Source organism: Dama dama, chromosome 8 (genome assembly GCF_033118175.1).
Source record: "Dama dama isolate Ldn47 chromosome 8, ASM3311817v1, whole genome shotgun sequence".
Lineage (NCBI taxonomy): Eukaryota > Metazoa > Chordata > Mammalia > Artiodactyla > Cervidae > Dama > Dama dama.
The window spans coordinates 48,009,422-48,028,981 of NC_083688.1; the positions used below are offsets into that span (position 1 = coordinate 48,009,422).

Consider the following 19,560-nt stretch of genomic DNA (forward strand, 5'->3'; position numbering starts at 1 on the left):
TTCTTCGGCGCTCAGCTTTCTTTATAGTCCAACTCTCACATCTATACATGACCACTGGAAAAACCATACCCTTGACTAGATGGACCTTTGTTGACAAATATACATAATTATAATTATAATTATAATTATAATTATAATTATAATTATAAAAACACTGTGTAATTACCACTGGACAAGACAGTGGCACCCTAGAACTACCCCATCATACCCAGTCCCTTCATGCAGAGGTAACATGACCCCAGCTTTTAGGATGATCACTTCCTTCTTTTGCCTAATAGTCTTACCACTCATGTTTGTATCCCTAAATAAACAATTTAGTTTTGCTTGTTTTGATTTTATAAAAATGGAATTATATATATTCTTTCATGGGCTTCTGTGGTGGCTCAGATGTTAAAGAATGCACCTGCAATGCAGGAGACTCAGGTCTGATCCCTGGGTCGAGAAGATCCCCCTGAGAAGGGAATGGCTACCCACTCCAGTATTCTTACCTGGAGAATTCTATGGACAGAGGAGCCTGGCAGGCTATAGTCCATGGGGTCGCAAACAGTCAGACATGACTGAGTGACTAACACTTTCACTTTCTTGCTAGTCTTTCACATGTTGCTTCTTTCACTTAGCACCGTGAGAGTTACCCGCACCTCTGCTATAAGAGCTGTGTGTGGGTGTTCATGCATCTGTCTTTTGCTCCTGATGCTTTGGTCGCTTTCAGGTGTTGGCTGTGACAAGCATACTATTCTGAACCTGAGCACATATGCCCAAGTTTCTCAAGGGTGTAGACCAGGAAGTGGAATTGCTGGGCCACGGGGCATTTCTTTAGCTTTCTAGATACAAATGCTGAACTCTTTTCAAGTAGAATGTTGCGGCTTACTCTCCCACCAGCAGAACATGAAAATTCCCGTTGCTCCAACAAAAAAATATTGTCATACTTTTAAATTTTGCCATTCTGGTGATTGTATATATAGTGTGATCTCAGTGTGGTTTTAGTTTGTACTTCCCTAATTGCTACTAAAATCGAGCACATTTTTATACATTTCTTGACCACTGAGATTATTCTTATGTCAAGTACCTGTTTAAATCTTTTGCCCACATTTAAAATTGTATTTATAGGAGTGTTTAAATGTATATTGGATGAGGCTTTTTATTTGTTTTATGTGTGTTGTGACAGTCTCCCTGATTCTGTCTGAGGCTTGTCTTTTTTACTCTCTTTATAGATGTCTTTGTTTTAAGGGTTTTTTTGTTTTTAATATTTATTTATTTGACTGCACCAGGTCTTAGTTGTGGCATGGGGGATCTCCTCCCTGATCAGGGATCAAATCCAGGCCCCCTGCACAGAAAGCATTGCACAAATTGAAGTTATTTTTCTTAGTTTAGTTCATGAGATTTTCTATTATCAGGAAGCTAGTATTTTTCTTGATTGTCTGTTGACACCATAGCAAACCTCCCTCCCTTAAAAATAACCAAGTAGAGAGTCTTCTTTTTGTTTTCTTATGAAACGCATAGAAGACAGGAAAGGGAGAAGGAAGCATTTACTAAGCATCTGCTATGCTCCAGGTCTGTGCCAAGAACTTTATATCCACCACGTCAAAGGTCTTCTCAGAACCATCTTTGTTTTACAGAAGAGAAACAGGAGGCTCAGAAAGACAGGACGACTTCATCAGTATCACATAGCCAGTAAGCAACAAAGCTGGGATGCAAACCCAGGGTCAGTGTGACTCTAAAGTCATACGTGCTGTTTTTCCCACACTGCACTGCCTCTGTTAAACACGTCACAGAGAAATGATGTGTCTGGATATTGTGTAGTACAAAGTTGTAGAACTGGTTAAGCACATTTCTCCCCCTTCTGTGTTCTGGCTCCTCTGCCCGTACTGCCAATACAAACCCTGGCTCACTCTCCCCAGATCGCACACTCCTGTCTGCCCACATCGAAAGATGAGCTCACTCCCAAGGCAGAGAGAAGAAGCCCCTTGTCCCAGGGACAGCAGCAGTCCTGGGGGTTTCTCTTGCCTCTCCCAGGTCCACACCTGTCCTCTGAACCTTTGCTTAATCCTGGGTGTGACCCCGGAGCCGACTCAGCCTTCATACTTTCACTTTGCTTCAACTGGTTTCTTCTGGTCAAACACCTGGACCTGACCTTGCTTCTTCCACTAGTTTCACTTTTCCAATCAGCCTCACTGATTTGACCTTCACTTTTCTTCCTTCAGCGTGGCCCAGGTTCCCAGATCCTACCTAGGCTTTGGCCTCGGGTGTTATGGTACTTTCCTGGACCTTCTCCTGGACTGATGACCCTCCTTTCCCCTCTAGGCCCTTGTATCCATTCGCTCTACTTTCCACCACTGCTGCAGGGAACCCAGCGCTGCCCCCCCCACCCCGGCTGCCCTGGCTAACCTGTACCTCATGATGACAGTGGCGCTATCTATTGCCCTCAGGAAGGAAGGACTAGCAGATGTTTTCACATCGTCTTTGAAAGTATTCCCTTGAGCAGCTTATACATGCAGTCTATGTGTGTGTGTGTGTGTTAGTCACTCAGTCATGTCCTACTCTTTGCAACCCCGGGGACTGCCAGACTCCTCTGTCCATGGAATTCTCCAGGCAAGAATGCTAGAGTGGGTTGCCATTCCCTTATCCATGGAATCTTCCCAATCCAGGGATCGAATATAGGTCTCCTACATTGCAGGCAAATTCTTTACTGTCTGAACCCCCAGGGAAGCCCCTACTTGCAGTCTATACTCATCACCAAAGCAGGTTGTGCCATAACTTCTACAGAGTTTATGCGGAAATCAAGCATTTTCCAAAAACTGCATTGATTTTCTATTATATCAAATCATGACCACCCATTAATAACACTCCAAAAGAGAATCTAAATGTTCTTAACTCTCCCAGAGAAGTATTGAGTTACTCAGTTAACTAATAGTACTTTCTGGGTAAAAAAAATTTCTGTAGGGAATAGCAGGTGTAGGCTCTGTCCAGGAACTTCCAGGAGAGCATTTGAAGATCTCTCTGATCCCATAATGACTTTACCAGTCAAATGCTTTCAGAAGCCAGTGCTACAGAGCAAATGTCCTATCCAAGCTCAGTAGACAGAGTTACCTCTGGAGCTCCCGGAGACTCTGAGGGACTCCCTTGCCCTGTCCCTCTGTATGGTTTCAGACCTCTTTCCCTTTCATTCTACCATGATTGCCATTCTCCAAACCAAAAGGCATTCCACATCTCACAGATATTCTGAAAACAGCAGGGAATCTTCCAGACCCAGGAATCAAAACTGTGTCCCTTACATCTCCTGCATTGGCAGGCAGGTTCTTTAATACTGGCACCACCTGGGAAGCCCAAAAATAGCAAGACTTTTTTTTTTTAACAGAAAGCAGTTCATTTCATGTAACTAATTAATTAATTTGGGGCTGCTCTGGGTCTTTGTTGCTTTGCATGGGCCTTCTCTAGTTGCAGTGAGCAGGAGCTACTCCTCATGGCCGTGAAAAGGCTTTTCACTGCAGTGGCTTCTCTTGTTGTGGAGCACAGGCTCTAGCGCGCAGGCTCAGTAGTTGTGGCACTTGGGCTTAGCTGCTTCGAGGCATGTGGAATCCTCCTGGCCCAGGGATTGAACCCGTGACCTCTGCTTTGGCAGGTGGATTCCCACCCACAGCGCCACCAGGGAAGTCCCAGCAGGACCTATTTTAAATCAGAATGTCCTTTAGAAAACCAGAGACAGTGAGGTCTTAGACATATTTCAAATTAAGTCTAACTCAAGGACCTCCCAAGAGATGGGAAAATGCTAACCTTCCAAAGTCTTACCTGGGCAGCCAAAGACTGTCCTAAGATAGGCAGCCTTTGAGTAACTGTCTCCACATTTACTGTTTTACCCCATTCATAAAGGTTGAGAAGCCTGCTGTCGGCCAAACATCACACCCTAGTACACTCAGATTTGCCCCATCCTATAATCTTTTGGGGAAAACTCATCAAGGGTCACCCCCAGTCCCTACCCCGGGGCCTCAGGAGACTTTCTATTCAAGAAGACTAATCGTCCCCTGACTTCTCGCCTTTGGACAGTTCTAGGCCTGGTTGCTGCATGTGACTCTCCACCTGCGTCACACGCCTTGAACATTATCCAGGGACCTCTGCTCTCCTTGTTCCCCCTTTCCTTGGCCGTTCTCTCTGGAAGATGTTCTTGATTCTAAGATATGTTCCTCCCACTCAACCCTGCCCCACATTTCACTAAACGAATGGGGGCCTGGGAGGAAATCCCATTTGTGTGCTCCTTCCAGAGGCAGGCGCAGCGGGCGCTCTTCACATCCACTGACGTATTTATCTGTCACAAAGCCCTTGATAGGAAGTGAGCGAGAATTTTAAAACTTCGCCAAAGTCAGCAGGTATTAGGTGGTATCAGCCATTTCAGTACTGTCAGCTGGGGGGAAAAAAGCACAACCTGGGAGCTGTGAGTTCTGGGGGACTTACTAAGAGCTCTAGTTCAAGATACAGTCTCTCAGAGAGCTCTGAGGGATGCTCCCAAGAGGTGAGGCAGACAGGTCAGCATGTGCATAGTTTTGGAAAAGGGTGACATGCAGTCAAGCACACATTGGTAGAAGGTTAGTCATAAGGAACAGGTATCTCAGTTCATGACTTTAGATCTTTTCTAAGTATGGGAAGATATAAGACACCAGGTTCGTTAAAAAAATCCTCCTAAAATATTTCTAGCTATGTGAGGGCCTGTTTTCCCAGAGCACCAAGTGCTTCATTCTGATCTTCACCTGAATTCCTTTCAGAGTGAATTGTAAGTCAGTGGTTACATTGGCTAATGACTTGATTCTTGTAGAACTAGATGGTGAGCAGCATTCTTTGTTTTACTGTAGAATTGAGCCTTGAATCCAGGACTGTCTGCTTCTAAAGCCACTGCCCTTTCCCGTATTCTCCCTGCCGCCAAATAGCCAGCCTGTTCCGTGCACCACCAGCCCCTTCCCGTCTCACGCTGACGTCTCCAGATGACTCAAACTGTTCCCCAAAGCTAGGAGATATTTCACACCATGTCTTTTTTTCAAAGATAGAGTCAAACTAAAATGAGATTAGACTAAAAGCAGTCTTTCAAAAATAAAAAAAAGAAGCAATCTCTCATTACCACTTTGTGGGAAGATTTGCTCTTTCTCAAAATTCAACAGTATCAGTAAGTTTGGGATTTTCAAATTGTGTGGGGTTGACCACTAGGGCCAGAGTTTCAATGTTTCATTTGTTTTCCAGAAAAAAGAGCTCAGCATAAAATGCAGCTAATAGTGAGGTTTTGTTGGGGTTTTTTGCATAATAAAAGTCGTAACTGAGCAACATTAGCTACAGACACCCCTCCCCATAAATCCATGGAGACTCTGTGAAAAGCATTTCAGAGAAATCCAAACCCCAAGTAGTCTTTGGCAAGGGGTAATTTGCCATGATGGTAGTTAAATAAGGAGAATATTGAGTAGCTGACTACAAAGAAGCATCTGAAAATGAAACTAGCTGTGGCTCAAGTCCCTCAATGGAAAATGTATATAAATTTCTCACATGTGGCAGTCCAAACTGGTCTCCTTCTTTCATAAGACAAATTTGACAATGCATACCAAGGAGCTTAAATCATACCCTTTTGGCCTAATAATCCCACGCCTATGAATTTATCTCAAGGAAATAAGTCATAATGAATAAAGAAGACTATACATATTTCTATAGCAGCATTATTTATAATTAGCAGAAAGCCGGAAGCAACCTAATTTTCCAGTAATAATGGAAAGGCTTAGTACATTTTGATATCTTAATTCTTTGGGATATCATGCAGCTATTAAGAATATGATCATAATGTACAAGCAAGAAAAGAGATAAGCATAGAATACAGAATACAAGATGCAAATATGCAGTGGTTATAGACATGCAGAAATATGCACATTGATAAGCAATAAGAGGGGAGACCATGAGATGAAACCAAGTATGTTAGCACAGTGAGATTACAAGTTTTAAACATTAAGAATTTCTTTTATAAGGACTATATTTAGCTTTTAGGGATTTTTTTCCCCTTGTTTTTTCTGCTGCAACTTATATAGACTATTTGATAATTATTATTGGATCAGAAGATTATTTTACAAAGAATACATGTGGAACATTCTAGCCAAGTGTGAAATATAGAGAATTACTAATTTAGAAATGCTAACGCTCTTGTTTTAATTTGCAGTGAGGGGAATTTGGCTACAAAGCAGGTTGTATTCCTTCAGAGACCAGTTATGTGGAATTCAGCTGCTCAAATACCAGAAGTGAGTAAAAGTGATGCTTTATGAACTGTTAAACTGAACCATTCAATCCTTAATCTCTCACTTTAATTCTAAATGGTGAACAGATGAGGAAGTGGGAACCTAATAAGGAAACAGCCTTCTGAACCAACATATAACAAGGGAAGTATGCCAACAAACAGGAATATGAGACAGTTCTGAAGGAAATCAGAATATGACCCCAAAGTATGCCATTTGGGTGTATAGATTACTATTCAGAGCTAAAGGCAACGACACAGAACCTCTCCCTTTCTGACAAAAGCAGGGCATAAATTTTCCTTTTGCCAATGTGACAAAACTTTCCCTGTGTGAAGTTGCTTCCCTCTCCTGTACCAGAGACGACTCATCACTGGGAGCACCACCTGCAGTCCCCACAACTTACTAAACCCCCTCTTGCATTAGTTTCCCAAATACTTGTGCTCATGTGTGCTGTCATGTCCAGACTCCTCGCAACCCTGTGGACCGTAACCCGCCAGGCTCCTCTGTCCGTGGGGATTCTCCAGGCAAGAATACTGGAGTGGGTTTCATTTCCTCCTCCTGGGAATCTTCCCGACTCAAGGATCAAACCTGGGTCTCCTGCACTGCAGGTGGATTGGATTCTTTACCACTAAGCCATCCCCAAATACTTACCTTCCCACAGTTTACTGCCCCTAAAACCCCAAATCCCTTCTTATTTGTCTGGTCACTTCACCACAGTGTGACACCCTTTGTAAAATGAAAATCATCTCCCAGGTCTAACTGCCTCTTTGGGCTTTCCTTCCCTGTGCAGCCTTTGTGTGCATCCAAAATAAACCTTTTCTCCTATTATATTCTAGTTTAATTTGCAGGTCTGAGATGCCAAACCTAAGATGACAGAGGAAAAGATTTTCCGCTCCTACAGTTATAAGCCTCATAAGTGAATGTGCCTGATATTATGACAGATCTGTGCAGTCTTGACTTCTGACGGCACTTTTGTATTGTCTCCTCAAGGTCGTGTTTTTTCAGTTCTTTGCTGAAGGGCTCTGCCGAGTCTCAAGTCACCTTATTCTTACTAGACTCCTACTAGATGCACACTTAGAATAGAATCATTGAATTAATTAATCTTAATTAATTAAGGCCTAACTTTCAAAAGAGGAAGTTTGCAAATGGACCAGAAAATTATTTAAAGTGATTCTGTATTATCAAGAAAATAATGTTAATTTAGAAAACTTCAAAGTTTTTCTAAACTAACAAAGCTATAATAGACGAACAGTGTGTGTAATTCAGCCGTGCTAAGTTGTCCCCCGTTGATTTTGGACGGACTCTAGCTGGTCCCACAGGCAAGCAGGTAGAGGGGCTGTATGTGGATGGGAAGATAACTCCCTTAGGAGAGCAGAGTGATCAAGTTAACAGATTTCAGAAAGACTGAATTAGAGCCCACGGTGAGCAGTGCCTTCCAGTCCTGGGGAGAACGGCTCAAGTTCCAAGTTCCCAAGAAACCTTCTGTGGGACTTCCCTGGCAGACCGGTGGGTAAGCCTCCGCCACTGCAGGGGCACAGTTTCCATCCTGGGTCCTGGTGGTAAGATCCCACAAGCTGTGCTGTGCCACCAAATAAACAAATGAAGTACAAAATATATATATGTATGTATTTTATAGAATATAAATATATATTCTGTCAAGAAAAACCTATATAAAGAATGGCCAGAAAAAGTTTTTGTTCTTTCTCCTTCCCAAAAACAACTTTTCACCATGCTATAACCTTCTCTTTTTCTTTTTTTTCTTTTTTAAACATTATGCAAATGGCCATCGTTTCTGAGAAAGATCAACAGAATTCACAGCCTAATAGGATTTTGACTAAGGAGGGCTCTGTACTTGATGTCTGTGAAGATAACACCACATTCAGCTGCTTCAGAGCCTCCTTTCTTAGGGTTATATATCAATTCTGTGATTCCCTGAAAATATCTGAGCTCTTTTTGTTTAAATACCATTCAGTACTCTAGTGACAGCTTTTCTTTGGGTAATCTTTACATTTACATCCATTATAATCTAAAACTACTTCTTCATTTATTTAATAGAAAGGAAGTGTATAAATGGTCAGTTTGGGACGTTCCTCATGGTCCGGAGGTTAAGACCGTGCGCGCTGCCGCTGCAGGAGGCATGGATTTGGTCCCCGGTCAGGGAACTTAGATCTCCTGTGCTGTGGGCACAGCCCCCCAATTTATTTGTTTTTTTAATAAAAATTAAGTGGTCAGTTTGCATCTCTGAGGAGCCCAGCAATAACATATTTTATAACTTAGAATTCTACTTCTAAGTGGATTTAGTATTTTTCCCTTTGACAAATGTTTAATTTTCCTAGCAGGAAACCTCAGGATATTGAGATTATTTCAGGACAGAACATGTAAGTGGTTCAGTCTGGAGCTAAAGTATCTAATAACTATAACAGAAAATCAACTTGTAAATACTTTTTATTTTCATAGTGGAAATAATTTGTTATTTTATTTCAAGAAGTAGTAGACTATCAGTATCACCACAGAGTTAATTTAGCATCTAATATGTATTTTGTAAAAGTTATACATTTATAACATGTCTTTTAAAAGTTCTTATTTAGTTTTAAGACCATAATGGCACTATTCTTTGCTTGTACCTTGAAATCAGTTGTTGTTGGGGAGGGGTTGATTGAGGATTGCTTCATTTATGCAGGTTTTCAAATAATTGTTTCAAAGGTGAAAACTGTTAGTCACTCAATCCTGTCCAATTCTTTGTGACCCCATGGACTGTAGCCTGTCAGGCTCCTCTGTCCATGGAATTCTCCAAGCAAGAATATTGGAGTGGGTCCCTTCTTCAGGGGATCTTCCCAACCCAGGGATTGAGCCTGGGTCCCCTGCACTGCAGGTGAGTTCTTTTCCATCTGAGCCACCAGAGAAGCCTTTTTCAAAGGTGTTTAGTTCTAAAAACCAGTTGGTGGAAATTTGAAACATTACAAACATTGCCTTATGATTGTCAAGGAGTTTTCAATAAAATTATAAATTTCATGGGGCTGTTGGAAATTGATCTAAGGTTTAATCCTTGAAAAAAAATTTCTCTTTCTTTTACTGAGACTAATGTTAAGATATATAAAACTTCTTGTTTCAATTACACTCAACATGGAACAGTACTTTTATGTTAAGCAAAGCCATTTCATGCCTCTGTTATAAAGGAGGGAATTGAGAATTGCATAATGAAGAAAACATAGCATTGGAATTTTTTCTTCTGAAGTTATAAAGACCTTTACTTTTGGAATTTTTTTGTTTCAAAGGTGTTTTATACAATATTCTAGACAGCTTGAGAAATTTTAAAATATGGTCAATATAAATTCAAATACTTATACTCCCAATTTCTGCCTCAATTTCTTTAAGCTGTTGAGGCTTCCCAGGTAGCACTAGTAGTAAAGAACCCGCATGCCAATGCAGGAGACAAGAAGGTTCGATTTCTGGGTTGGGAAGCTCCCATGGAGGGGGGCACGGCAACTCACTCCAGCACTCTTGCTTGGAGAATCCTATGGACAGAAGAAACTGGCAGACTACAATCCATAGGCCTGGATGGAGGAAACGGGCAGGCTACAGTCCTTTGCAACCATCGGGTCCCAAAGAGTCAGGCACAACTGAAACAGCCTAGCACTAACACTAGCATTGAGAGATAGTTTGTTTTAGGAAAATCAGAAAACTTTTAGAAAAAAAAATAGGAAAAAATCTTCATGAACTGGGGCTAAGCAAAGAGTTCTCAGATATGACTCTAAAAGCATAATTCATTTTAAAAAATTGATAAATTAGACTTTATCAAAATTTACACTTTTGCTTTGTGAATGACAATAAGAAAATAACAGACAGCCACAGACTGGGAGAAAAAAATTTTGCAAATCACATATGTGACAAAAGACTTGTATCCAGAAGGTATCTTAAAACTTAAAAAATAAGAAAGAAACAATGCTGTTAAAAAATAGTTAAAAGTCTTGAACCAACGAGGATATGTAGATGAGAAGTAAATACATTAAAAAGACATTTAAATCATCAATCATTAAGGGAAATGCAAATGAAAACCATGATGAGACCATACATCTACTAGAATGACTAAAATGAAAAAACACTGACAATTCTAGGAACTATCAAGAATGAGGAGAACTATAAAGCACTGCTGGTGGGAATGCCAGGTGGTACAACCACTCTGAAAAATGATGTGGCAGCTTTTTATGGGGTTAAACATGCGCTGAGATATGACCCAGCAATCCCTCTCATGAGCATTTGCCCTAGAGAAAGAAAAACTTTTGTTTACACAAAAAGCTACACATAAAAGTTTGAATGTTCTATTCATCATCTCCCAAAACTGGAAACAATCCAAATGTCTTCAACAGATTTATGGATAAACAGCTGTGGTATTTCCACACAACGAAATACTACTTAGAAATAAAAACACACGCACTCTTTTTTTTTTTTTTTTTTTTTTGGCCACTCAGCATGTGGGATTTTAGTTCTCCAACCTGGATTACGTCCTGCAGCCCCTGCAGTGGAAGCCCAGAGTCTTAACTGAACTGCCAGGGAAGTCCCCACCTACACTTTTGATAGCCACAATTACGTGGATTAATCTCAGAAATGGGGGAAAAGTGGAAACAGTGGCAGATTTTATTTTCTTGGGCTCCAAAATCGCTATGGATGGTGACTGCAGTCACAAAATTAAAAGACAGTTGCTTCTTGGAAGAAAAGCTATGACCAACCTAGACCTCGCTTTGCTGACAAAGGTCCCTGTGGTCAAAGCTATGGTTTTTCCAGCAGTACTGTACGGATATGTGAGTTGGGCCATAAAGAAGACTAAGTGCCAAAAAAATTGATGCTTTTGAACTGTGGTATTGGAGAAGACTCTTGAGAATCCCTTGGACAGCAAGGAGATCAAGCCAGTCGGTCCTAAAGGAAATCAACCCTGAATACTCACTGGAAGGACTGATGCTAAAGCTAAAGCTCCAATACTTTGGCCTCCTGATGTGAAGAACTGACTCATTGGAAAAGACCCTGATGCTGGGAAAGGCTGAGGGCAGGAGGAGAAGGGAGCGACAGAAGATGAGATGGTTGGATGGCATCACCGACTCAAAGGACATGAGTCTGAGGAAACTCCAGGACATAGTAAAGGACAGAGAAGCCTGGCGTGCTGCAGTCCATGGGATCACAAGCAGTAGGACATGACTTAGTGACTGAACAACAACAGCAATCTCAAAAAGCATGCTGATTAAAGGAAGCCAGTCTCAGGGAGTTCCCTGCCGGTCCAGTGGTTAGGACTTGGCACTTTCACTCCCTGGACCTGAGTTGAATCCCTGGTCAAGGAGATAAGATCCCACATGCTGCAGGCCAATAAGCCTGCACACCAGAGTTAAGACCCGATGAAGTCAAGTAAATAGTTTTTAAAATATTTAATAAGTGGAATATAATCTATAAAAATATTGAATCACTATGTTGTATACCTGAAAGTAATGTAATATTGTAAATTACTTAATGTTTTGAAATAACTTTTTTTTAAAATGCTTTTTTTTGACTGCACTTGGTCTTCCCTTGCTGCTCCCAGGCTTCCTTCATTGTGGTGAGCTCTAGCTGCGGTGCTTGGTCTTCTCATTGTGGTGTCTTCTCTTGTTTCAGAGCACAGCCTCAAGGGTGGGTACACCGGCTTCAGTAATTGTGGCTCAAGGGCTCTAGAGCACAGACTCAGTAATTGTGGCACACAGGCTTAGTTTCCCTGCTGTATGTGGAATTCTTCTGTACCAGGGATTGACCCCATGGATTCTTAACCACTGGACCTCCAGGGAAGTCCAGAAAGAGCTTCGTTATCCTAGAGTCAATATAGCAATCCCAGAGAAGGACTCTGATTGGGTCATGTGCCCACACTGCAATAGAGAAGGTAGATGAGAAAGCTGGCTGGAAAAGTGGTTGTCCACGACACCTTTTCCCCTCCCAGGCTTGACTGATTTTGCCAGCACCAAGCTTGGATGACCTGACCCAGGAACATACTTTGTGAGCAAGCATATTCTGTGGGGTTTCTCTGTGTGATTCAAAGCCTCTGACTCTTCTAACTGGTATTAGAGCTACACTTAGCCTTCCAGTGGCTTTCTAATCCTCCCTCAAGCCTGAAAAACACAAGGGGGAGAAATCCTGAATGTCCACTCCATGTTTTTATTGCTGTATAAATCATATTTTTGAGCTACTCTTCCACTCTTCCACATCATGACACTATACAAGGCATGCGATATCTTATAATTGCTGGTATAATTCTGCTTATGTTTTTAAGACATCATGAGTGGAAAATGAAAGGTAGACTGGTAGGGCACCATAAATGCAACTGCTTTGTCACTGAGTCTCATGTATTTGAAATGGGTAACTCATTTTTAGTAAATGAAGACGATTCTCAAAAGTTGATTAATTGGGGACTTCCCTGGTGGTGCAATGGTTAAGATTGTGCTTCCAATGCAGGGGCCCTGGGTTCAATTTCTGGTCAGGGAATTAGTTCCCACATGCCACAACTAAGACCCAGAACAGTGAAAAAACCAAAACAAAACTGACTGACTTCATCAATGGTGGCATTAGATCTGCATGCAAATCTTGATAGAATCTCCCCAAATTTATAGTGAAATATCAGAAGAGAACCCGTACGAATTCTGAGAACCTATAGGAATAAGCCTAGCAATGTAGCATGAAAAATCTCTTTATGACATAGGGAAATACTCAAAATACAGTGAGTGCTAAGTGCAGAAGTGAGCTATACACATCTTTGTGTGCATATGCAAATACACAGTGCTGTTGCCCAGTCGCTAAGTCATGTCTGACTCTTTGCAACCCCATGGGCTGCAGCATGCCAGACTCCTCTATCCTCCACTATCTCCCGAAGTTTGCTCAAATTCATGTTTATTGAGTCAGTGATGCTATCTAACCATCTCATTCTCTACTGCCCTCTTCTCCTCCTGCCTTCATTCCTTCCGAACATTAGGGTCTTTCCCAAAGAGTCGGCTCTTTCTGTCACGTGGCCAAAGTATCGGAGCTTCAGCTTCAGCATTAGCCTTCCAATGAATATTTGGGGTTGATATCCTTTAGGATTGACTGTTTTGATCTCCTTGCTGTCCAAGGGACTCTCAAGAATCTTCTCCAGCACCAGTTCAAAGGTATCGGTTCTTTGGTAGCCCGCCAGGCTCTTCTGTCCATGGGATTACCCAGGCAAGAATACTGGAGTGGGTTGCCATTTCCTTCTCCAGGGAATCTTCCCCATCCAGGGATCGAATGTGTCTCCTGCATTGGCAGGCAGATTCTTTACCACTGAGCCACCAGGGAAGCCCATATATACATAGTGAAGTGAAGTGAAGTGAAGTCGCTCAGTCGTGTCCAACTCTTTGCGACCCCATGGACTATAGCCTACCAGGATCCTCAGTCCATGGGATTTTCCAGGCAAGAATACTGGAGTGGGTTGCCATTTCCTTCTCCAGATATACATAGTAAAACATGTCAAATATTAACAGTGGTATCTCTGTGAGAAGGGATTGTGGATGGGCTTTGCTTTTTTTCTTTGTTTTTACCAGGTTTTCTACACTGAGCTTGTATTATTTTTGTAATTGGAAATCTCTGAGAAACATACAAATCTTTGACCATAAATCTACTCACATTTTTGCGTAGTGAAAAATGTAAAAAGAATAAGGTAAGACACTCAGGTTCCAGTTCAAAGCCAGCTATCCTTTGACCTTGGACAAATACCATCTTGTTTCTTGGTTCCACATCAGTAGAAGGAGAGATTAGAGTGGATGATCTTCATGGACTGGTCAGGTTTCTGTCTCCTACACTCTAAGTTATAAGAACATTGCAATTTGATTTGTTGGAAAAGCTATTATTTCATGTGGAATTGTTGATCAGTCACTCAGATGTGTCTGACTCTTTGCGACCCCATGAACTGCAGCATGCCAGTCTTCCCTGTCCTTCACCGTCTCCCAGAGCTTGCTCAAACTCATGTCCATTGAGTCAGTGATGCCATCCAACTGTCTTGTCCTCTGTCATCCCATTCTCCCCCTGCCTTCAATCTTTCCCCACTTCAGGGTCTTTTTAAATGAGTCAGTTCTTTGAATCAGGTGGCCAAAGTATTGGAGCTTTAGCTTTAGCATCAGTCCTTCCAGGAAGTATTCAGCACTGATATCCTATAGGATTGACGGATTATCTCCTTGCTGTCCAAGGGACTCTCAAGAGTCTTCTCATGTGGAGTAAGGGAGGCAATATCATTGCTGAAGATGTATTTATTAAGAGTCATTTAGTAAAAAAGAAAAGTGTTTGTTGTTGACATTATTTTGTTGTTGTTGTTCAATCACTAAGTCGTTTCTGACTCTTTGTGACCCCATGGACTGCAGCAGACCAGGCTTCCCTGCCCTTCACCATCTCTTGGAATTTGCTCAAACTCATGTCCACTGAGTCAGTGATGCTATCCAACCATCTCATCCTCTGTCACCCCTTTCTCCTCCTGTCCTCAGTCTTCCTGAGCATCAGGGTTTTTTCTAATCTTTTTTAGAGTTAGGTATTTAATTATCTTCTAATACTTGAAATTTGTATTTGGTGGTTGTTTACTTATTAATTCTTATCTAAAAGCAAATTATTCTATCTTATTATCCTGACTAATACCTAATTTTTATTAAGAAATTTCTCATTGAGTATGTGAGAGTAAGCCTCTATTGGCTGATACACAATAAGGAATTTATTGCAAAATTTACCTTTGGCCCTGGTGCTTATGAAGAAGGAAAGATCCAGACTGCCAAGTACTTCCAGGCACCCCCTCCTTCCCGTTTCATTCAGGCAACAGGAGAGGTCATTCAGGAGTGAATGCATCCTTTGTGCATATGGGAAAGGAGCCAGCAGCCAGGCTTGAGAAAGGAGCAGTACCCATCAGGCCTGCTTGCAGCCAAAAGGCTCTGTCCTCACCCACCAGTGTCCCAACACCAGGGAGAACATGCCGTTCTCAACTTCTGTACCTTAAGGGTAAATCTGTCAGGTTCAACTGCTTGTGTTAAACTCGGTACATTTGGTGAATCAGAATAAAAAAGAAAAGGATTTGAGATCTAATATTTGCACTTGATGAATGCGAATGAAAATGTCCCCACCATCAAGTTATATCTGACTTGAGACACAAGGGTGGGCCTTTATTGAGGCAGGTCCCATGGCAGGCTTGTTCCTTTAAACTTGCCCAAGGACTCAGGTAACCAGCCAAGAAAAAGATGAGCTGCCAACACACTCCTTTCTAGGCAGCACACTGCAGCCTGCATCTCCCTATATAAACAAATCTGTCAACCAACCACTGTCAACTGTGGTTACATTCCCTAGCAGCCCATAAAATTCAGTTTAATACAGCTGCTTGTTTGTATTGTGTATTTGCCATGAAAACCAGCAGAAAATACTTTTGTATTTTATACACAGTAGTTCAACAAATCTATAGTCTAACAAACTTTTCTAAGACTAGCCTAGGAATCTGACTTCTATATTGTTTTCCTAAGGGATTTTTTATTTATTTTAGTAATTTTACCTCTCACATTTGAGAAAATGTAATCCTAGTTCTCAGCTAACAGGTAAATGAGCTTTAAGAAAATAAACTCTTGATAGTATGGAAAATCATGGGCTTTAAAATTTTTTTTAATCTTATCATGGACTTCCCTGGTGGCTCAGCTGGTAAAGAATCTGCCTACAATGCGGGAGAGCTGGGTTTGATCCCTGGGTTGGGAAGATCCCTTGGAGAAGGGAAAGGCTACCCACTCCAGTATTCTGGCCTAGAGAATTCCATGGACTCTATAGTCCATGGGGTCGCAAAGAGTCAGACATGGCTGAGTGACTTTCACTTTTCACTTTATCTTTTATCGTGTATCCTTATTCAGTTTCTGTGCCTAAGTATATGCACATGATCCAATATATGTCATGTTGTCAGTATTAAAGAAAGCCCCATAAGAAAATTTCATCAGAAGTCTGAACATGAAAGTTGTCTCCCTGAGCTCTCCTTCTACTGACTTAGATACCTTTGCTCGACTTAGTACCCTTGGCAAGAAAACCATGTCCTTTTATTCTGAACCGCACCAAGGGCGTGGTCAGGTCTCAGTAATATTCCTTTGTGAAAATATCTACAGCTTCTCAGACAGCCTGCAGAATGAGCTGGTCCTGTCGCTGAACAATCCCACCATGCCAGGCAGAAGCGGTCTGTAGTAGGACTAGGAGAGGGGTCCACCCCACCTGGAAAGGCACCCCTTCTTCCAATATGATCTCTATCTGAATTATCTGTACAGACTATTCCTATCGAAATGGGGGTGAGGTGGCCTCTAAGGCACTTTTTCTGCTGCTCAGATCCCAACAAATACCAAGATGAAAAATGGAAGCTTCAAGTGTATCTCTCTCTGCTTTGTTCCCCAAAGTATGATCTGAACAGGTCTCTCTCCTCCGAGGTGTTGTTGAGGACCCAGATCGGGCCACACGACCACCCTGACAGCAAGGAGAACGGTGGACCAGGAAGCCACAGATGTTTATTAACAGAACGGGGAGCACACCTTCTCCTGGCCGGGTGGCGGCCCTGAGCTGTCCTTGAAGAGGAGCAGGATTTGGAAGAGAAGTGGGCAGAGAGCTAGATCAGAGGGGCAGGACGACACCCAGCCTTTTATTAACTCCTAGTTGCTAATCTCTTGTGTTTCAGAGGAAAGGCAGCCGGCACGTGAAAAGTGAAGACAGGAGTAAAGTCCCAAGCAGGAGCGTCAGCTTGGACACAGACCTGTTACAGCCTGCAGAGAGCAGAAGCCCGCCTGAGGATTGCCTACTCGCCCCTTCTAGAGAATGCTGGATGAAGGAGAAGAGGCCAGCCCAGCCCAGCAGCTTCTCCGGCAGCAACAGTGACAGCATCCTGAGGGAACTAGACGATGGACAGTTTGACCAGGAAGATGGAGTAACTCAGGTCACTTGTATGTGAGCAAAGAAGGAAAGCAACAGACGTTCTGTAAATAATTATTAAAGTAATTCCCAAGTTACTTAACTGTATTACTTTATCTGCATTTATGGGATCCTTTGAATCTTTCCAGACTCAGGCTTTCCTCTAATCTACGTAAACTTTGGCTCAACCTCCCAGGCAAGGAAGAATAACTGAGATATTTGTAAATTTAAAAGCATGTTTCACAGTTTTCTCAATGAAAACATCTGTTTAAACAGATGCCTCATTAGGATATTAACCAATAATGTACTTATGATGTTTCTCATGAATATGCAAAGTATATTTTTCTTACAATTGCTGGAAAGACAACTAAATATCTCAATCAGTATTTTTACCTAATTAGAAAATTCTCAGGAAGTTAGAGTCTTACTTAAGCTGAAAATTTTCTCTTTCCCTCTCTCTCTCACGCACATATAAAGGGCTAAATAATAAAATACATATTTCCTGAATATAACAATTAATCCAAGTTTTGTCTTTAAGTATGCATGTATATACAAAGCAAATCCTTATTTGTTAAAATATCCTTGAAAAAAAATCTTTTTTTTTTATGTCTTTGGTTTTAAAGGGTCACCATGTTACCAACATTGTACTGATTCATCACGCTTAAACTTTCTTGCATCTAATAGTCTAGAAATAGAGTGAAGCATCATCCCTTAAAATTCAATATGAAAAGAACTCACAATGTCCATGTTTAAAAACCTTAGTAGACAGAATTAATTATTTTTTTTAATTGTAAATAATCTGAAAAGGGAAACAGCAATTTAAATGAAAACTGAAGCATTTTACATCTGTCTGGACGTAAATTATGCTTTTATTTTGATTGCTAAAGCATGAAGAATGTGGAAACCCAGAATTTTCAGTCCTACAGGAGTAAAGAGGTGCTCACAACATGTGTGATATGTATGGGTGACCTATTTGTTCCATCTCTGCTTTTTTTCCTCTGCTAACAGGGGGGCCTTTGCCTTGCCAAACCTTTAACAGGTAAAGATTAAAATTCCACAAAATAGGAGAATTTCATTTTATCTATGAAAGACTTTGAAATGTGGGAAACTTCAAATGAATTACAACTGTGCTGTTGATGAGTTCGGCCGATTATATATTTTTATTAGCATTGGTGTTGACATTATAAGATCATTTGAATAACAAAATGTCATTTGTTATTGGGCTATTGTCTTACTGAACACTAATGCTCATAATATGTTTTACACATATGACAGGTATGTATTACATTTATCAAATATATCTCCATGAATTGATGGTAAGATTGACGTGCAATTATTCCGCTTCTACCATGCGCAAGCATTACCTTTGTATGTATAAAGGAATGTAGAATATTCTGCTCAGTACTATTCTGTGGAAATAGCTACCAACACTGTTTGCAAAAATGTTTTTTGTTTTGACTTTTAGAGAACCTGAGTTCCATATTTAAGAGTTGGTGAATTTTTGGTAGAAATAAATACTGCTACTGAAGCCCACAAAATGCCGTGAGTTATGAAACACAGGTAATAAACTCAGAAAAATGGGACCGTTTTTCCCAAAGGCAGGGTTTACAACAGGCAGAGATTCTGGTATATATTCTGTCAATATACAGAAGGAATTTGATGTATTAAAGACAGAGCTAGAAATTTATATTGACTAAAGAAAAACTCAGAAATCTTGCTTTTACTTTTTTTTAATTTGCATAAGAATGTTTTCTTTTCAGTTTGTTTTTTATGTTATTTCTTACTTTTTTAAAAAAAGCCTTTTATTAGAATAGACTTAGTAGTTGTACCCTCAAAGCCTATTTTATAAGCATTTACTCCAGTATTCACCCATAAGCTATGTGACAAATTTGTATGATAGTGAATAAATAATTACCAGGTGGTTCTAGAGCATTATATATAAGTAACTCTGACTATCTTTTAAAAAACAAAAAGTAACAAAACTTGGACTGTATATGCCTAAGGAGTTACAAGTGACTAACCTCAAATCCTGAAAAATGATGCTGTGAAAGTGCTGCACTCAATATGCCAGCAAATTTGAAAAACTCAGCAGTGGCCACAGGGCTGGAAAAGGTCAGTTTTCATTCCAATCCCTAAGAAAGGCAATCCCAAAGAATGCTCAAACTACTGCACAATTGCACTCATCTCACACGCTAGCAAAGTAATGCTCAAAATTCTCCAAGCCAGGCTTCAGCAATACATGAACCGTGAACTTCCAGATGTTCAAGCTGGATTTAGAAAAGGCAGAGGAACCAGAGATCAAATTGCCAACATCTGCTGGATCATCGAAAAAGCAAGAGAATTCCAGAAAAACATCTATTTCTGCTTTATTGACTATGCCAAAGCCTTCGGC

The 19,560-nt window shown here is 41.0% G+C and overlaps 1 protein-coding gene across 2 annotated transcripts in view; it reads left to right on the forward strand.

Annotated features, from left to right (window-relative positions):
- Positions 1-18,706, forward strand: part of RFTN2 (raftlin family member 2) — a 65,755-nt gene extending 47,049 nt beyond the window's left edge. Inside the window, exons 8-10 of one of the 2 annotated variants that reach the window (XM_061149080.1) lie at positions 6,179-6,257; positions 11,818-11,903; positions 16,939-17,099. In XM_061149080.1, the coding sequence (XP_061005063.1) occupies positions 6,179-6,257; positions 11,818-11,903; positions 16,939-16,960 (187 nt within the window). In that variant the 3' untranslated portion in view covers positions 16,961-17,099. Of the gene's footprint in view, positions 1-6,178; positions 6,258-11,817; positions 11,904-16,938 lie in introns of both variants that reach the window. The other variant, XM_061149079.1, reaches the window with a different exon arrangement.
- The last annotated feature ends 854 nt before the right edge of the window (positions 18,707-19,560 follow it).